This window comes from Eptatretus burgeri, chromosome 2, assembly GCF_056783735.1.
Source record: "Eptatretus burgeri isolate ZD-2024b chromosome 2, Ebu_testis_v1, whole genome shotgun sequence".
Lineage (NCBI taxonomy): Eukaryota > Metazoa > Chordata > Myxini > Myxiniformes > Myxinidae > Eptatretus > Eptatretus burgeri.
In genome coordinates, this window is record NC_140962.1 from 128129919 (window position 1) to 128134959 (window position 5041).

Consider the following 5041-nt stretch of genomic DNA (forward strand, 5'->3'; position numbering starts at 1 on the left):
CCAGACTCCCAGCCCTTTAATGACACTTTGACACCCATTTAAATGTTGCTTTACTAATCTAAACACAAGTACCAAAGCGACATAAATGGCCAAATCCTTCTAACCCTCTATTCCTTGATAAGCCAAAATCTCGTTCTCCCAGCAAGAGGCATGCTTCCATTTATTATCAAACTCCCGCTTCACATCATTCATACACCTTTCACCCGGAGTCCGTCCATTTTACAGGCCAACCATCAGCTACAACGTCAGGCTGTGCAGATCAGACCAGGGGAACAGGGCTCTCAGACCTCCCCCAGTGCCCTGCTGGTCTGCACAACACAAGCCGGCATTTCTACCAAGTGGTATGGACTGAGATTATCCGAATAAATGATCCACGGAAGGGTATGCACCACGTAATCACATTTGAATTTTATATACCATGTCGCATATCTGTGCTGATGCCCCTTGCCAAGGTGACGTGAGTTTTGGTTCATACGGGGAAAAAGAACCAAATTTTGGCCTCTGCAGTGTACTTACTGACTTGCCTTGGTTCCCACATCATACCTGCACTTTATTTGCTCGCCTGCCAGATGGAGTTGGTGGTGCACTCACGCATTGACCCTCTCCATGCTGCAGGCCCGTAGTCAGGGCTCAGTATTAAGGGGGTGCATATGAACTGGATGGGGGGCACAATTATTATATTTAATATTTTTGATAACCCTGTATACTATTGTATTCATGCAGCATTGACATCTATACTGAGGTTGCCGTCGCATACTAACCAAATTGATCTCAGCTAGATTTAATAAGCTCCGATGTTTTTGGCCTAAAATTATTCGAATGCAGGAGAGCCGCAACAAACTGGCACATTCACAATGCAGATATTCAATGATTAGACAATTAGCACCAATTCAGGTGCACTTATACAAGGTGTTGTGAAGAATTGGCATTCGAAAATCAAGATACCAGAGATACAATGACTAAACGGGGGAGGTTGGCACTAGAATCAGTGCACTTTAAAATAAGATACAGTCGGCTATGACCTGCGATCATCACGTTAAACTATCAACAGCAAATACGACCAGCCTGAAGATACCACAAGGTCCGCATTTAAAGCAGTCAATTACACAGAGGTTAGGTTATGCACAAAGCACTAGATATGGGATATGCAAAGCACCAAACACAACATTTAACTTAAACATCAGAAGTACAAAGCAGCCGACCATGGCGGGTGCTGACCACAACCACACTGCAACCACAACCACACACGCATCACCAGCAGTCACACACACAATCTGAACTCCTCGTATAGTTTTTATACCGTTTTACTCGCTGTCAGAAGAGCTGCAGGCGACGTATCTCGGTGTGGAATCTTCCGAGGACCTTCTCCTTCCATTCATTCAGGCATTTACGTGTGAGGTCTCTCTCGAAGGCCAGCTGTACCAGTTGTGCCTTGCGTGCATGGCGCATGGACCGTCGACGGTCAGTGAAGACATTCCTCAATGTTGAGAATGAGTTTTCACACATGGCAGTGAACGCACCAAATGTTAGTCCAAGTCTCATAGCAGTCACTACACTTGGCATGGCTTCCAGCGTTTTGTGGTATGTTGAGAGGAGTTTTTGTGTTGTCAATCTCTCGTTTGGCTGCTTTTCTGTCTGTGAGCGAATAAACAGCTTTGCAACCACACACTGTTTCACTGATGGTTGACTTTGTTAATGTCATGATGTGCTGGAGCAAGTGGGGATCCAAAAACGTACCATTTTCAGGATTCAAGGCAGCGAGTGAACGGACGAGTTGTGTGTTGCGCTCACTGAAGCGCTGAGTGATCTCTCCAAGCACAGTGTCAATTGTGCTGTAAAAAAAACCCTCTGCAGTTCCGTCTTGTCATTGTCGTTGTTTTGTCCTGTAGTCTCCAAAACTACAAACTGTTCCAAGTTATGCGTCTCCACATTGCATTGTGCGTCTCCGTTTTGGTGGTGCAGGTGCAGAAGTGTGAGCATCGTTGGCCTTGTTCCACAGATCAGTGAACTCATCCTCAGAGCGGAGTTTCTTCACGCACTCTGTAGCACTCGCCACCAGTTCCAACCCCGTTAGCAAGTCCATGTCCTCTGCCTGCAAGAGTCTGTTTGGGCCATCTTACAACATCAGCAGTTTTTGTACAAAGATAGCAATGAACATGAAGGCAGGCCCAGAGACTTCCCGCAAAAGCCCAATAGCCTCTATCCTCATCTCTGCACCGAAGGCACGCTCTGCATCAATCTCCGACAGTCAGGATTTGATATCCTAAAAAGATCCTATGATCACAGACACGGTGGCTAAATATCCCGTCCAACTTTGATCAAGAAGTCGTTTGAACCGCTCACCTTTATACTGTGAGGCAACAGTGGGCTTTCTGAAGAATTTGTACAGACAACAACAAACCTCGAGGAAATCAGTGACAGCTTTCTCTGCTGCCAGTGCGTGGATAACTACCAGATGGAGTTGGTGATTTAAATATATATAAATATATATATAAAAAAAAAAAAAATATATATATATATATACATATATATATATATATACATATATATATATACATATATATATACATATATATATATACATATATATACATATATATATATATATATATATATATGTATATATATATATATATGTATATATATATGTATATATATATATGTATATATATATATATATGTATATATATATATATATATATATATATATATATATATATATGTATATATATATATATATATGTATATATATATGTATATATATATATATATATGTATATATATATATATATATATATATATATATATATATATATATATATATATATATATATATATATATATATATATATATATATGTATATATATATATATATGTATATATATATATATATATATATATGTATATATATATATATATGTATATATATATATATATGTATATATATATATATATGTATATATATATATACATATATATATATATATATATATACATATATATATACATATATATATACATATACATACATACATATATATATATACATACATACATATACATATATATACCCACATTCTTTCCCAAGAGGATCTTTGGTACACAGGAATGGCGTGTGGAGAATCATTGGAGTGGATTTTTAATAACATTATAAGGAGTGACAGAATATCAGAAAAAACACTCTTGAGACAATGTGTGGCCTCAACGCGAAAATAACCACTTTGTGAACATTCAGCCGATGTGTGCTCATACACCAAATGGAGAGGCAAATGCGGCATTGTTTTTTGAATGTACTACGAGGAGTTCCCCCTATTTCCATGCACATTTCATCATGCATTGTGTCAAAACTGGGACCCAGGAGCATATTTTAGCCAAAATTTTCCAAAGTGTGTTTGTCGTTGATTGTTATCTCCATATATGAGTTTCAGAATGTGGAATGGAGCCTTGCCAAGCCTCAAAGTATCGACGGTTTGTGTGTGTGTGTGTGTGTGTGTGTGTGTGTGTGTGTGTGTGTGTGTGTGTGTGTGTGTGTGTGTGTGTGTGTGTGTGTGTGTGTGTGTGTGTGTGTGTGTGTGTGTGTGTGTGTGTGTGTGTGTGTGTGTGTGTGTGTGTTTTGCCAATCAACACTTTTCCTTCATGGGCCCGTTTCTTCAACTTTCCCAACAATAAGAACAGAGCAGTTTCTCCATCACGATAATATACTTTGTATCCATGATCATGTTCTATAGTATTAATTGTGCTAAAGATCTCTGAACCTCTTTAGATGGTTCATTCACGGAGTTCAATGCATGAGGTTTGGATTGTTTTTTAATGAGAAGAATGACGTGTTTTGCATGAAAGCAATTTTTTGTAAGCCTCCATGAAGTCAGGGCTTCTGGAGTACAGAAAAGGGTTAAATGTCGAATTAATTAACCCAAACCAGTTTATAAAAAGAAGTGTGACATTGGAGACACATGTTAAACAAAAACATCTGAGTGGATACACAATCATAAAGGGGGTCCAGCAAATGATGAAAACTCCCATGACGAGACCCAGAGCTTTTCGTGCCCGATGATTTTTTGAGTTCTGCTGCTCAGAGGTACGTTGTCTTTTTCCGTCGGTGACATCAGGTCGTTTTTCATTCAGGATTGACCGTCGGGCCTGGGAACAATGCAGAATCAAGAAGTTTTGTTAACACTCTGTGAAAATCAATTTTCAATCAACATATTCAATTTTTTATTGAAAAAGTGTTTGAGTCGTCGTTTTTACCAAGGGAAAGCCTATAAAAGCATAATAATCACTGAGGGATGTGAACAGCCGATGCCTTTGAGAGCAGCAATCCTAAAAGGGAAAATACACCTATTTGCACACAAAATGTCAACCTCGTCTAACGTCCCACAGTGACTGCCATTTTTGTGAACGCACAAACACACACACGACGACGAATATGTAATGGTTCGAGCACTGGCTCTAAATCTGAGTTTGGTGGGTCCCAGAACCCTCTTCTTCCACCCCCAGGAATCTGTAAATGGATGGAATGGATTTATATGGTGGTGACATAGCACAGGCATAATGACCCAAATGGCTTCCTCCAGTAATAAAGTTCCTTGTGTATTCTTGTGTGTGTAATCATCAATATACCAGACTGACACTGTAGTGTAATGCTCAGTGCATCTTCTCTGAGTCTGGGAGCTCAGCGTTCTAACCACAGCCAAGTCGTACGAAAGATTTTTGTAAAACAAGCTAAGTATTACTTCCTTGCTTGACACACAAAGGAGAGAGCATGGACAAACAACGCTGGGAAGTCAATGTCAAACTCCTCAAGAAAACCCTTGACAAGAAACTGCTTCGACAGCACCAATGTTCCATCAAGAGTATGGTCCATCAAACACACACACACACACACACACACACACACACACACACACACACACACACACACACACACACACACACACACACACACACACACACACACACACACACACACACACACACACACACACACTCACACTTCTGTTCAGGCAATATAGTTTATAAGTGTACACATGCATAAAATAC

At 39.5% G+C, this 5041-nt stretch overlaps 1 protein-coding gene across 3 annotated transcripts in view; it reads right to left on the reverse strand.

Moving 5' to 3' along the window:
• Window positions 1-3469: 3469 nt before the first annotated feature.
• The window catches only part of LOC147033066 (beta-4C adrenergic receptor-like), a 26472-nt gene continuing 24900 nt past the window's right edge, over window positions 3470-5041 (reverse strand). For 2 of the 3 annotated variants that reach the window (XM_085871176.1, XM_085871177.1), the window contains one exon: window positions 3470-4141. In XM_085871176.1, coding sequence (XP_085727302.1) covers window positions 3809-4141 — 333 coding nt within the window. In that variant the 3' untranslated portion in view covers window positions 3470-3808. The remainder of the gene's footprint in view (window positions 4142-5041) is intronic. The other variant, XR_015055436.1, reaches the window with a different exon arrangement.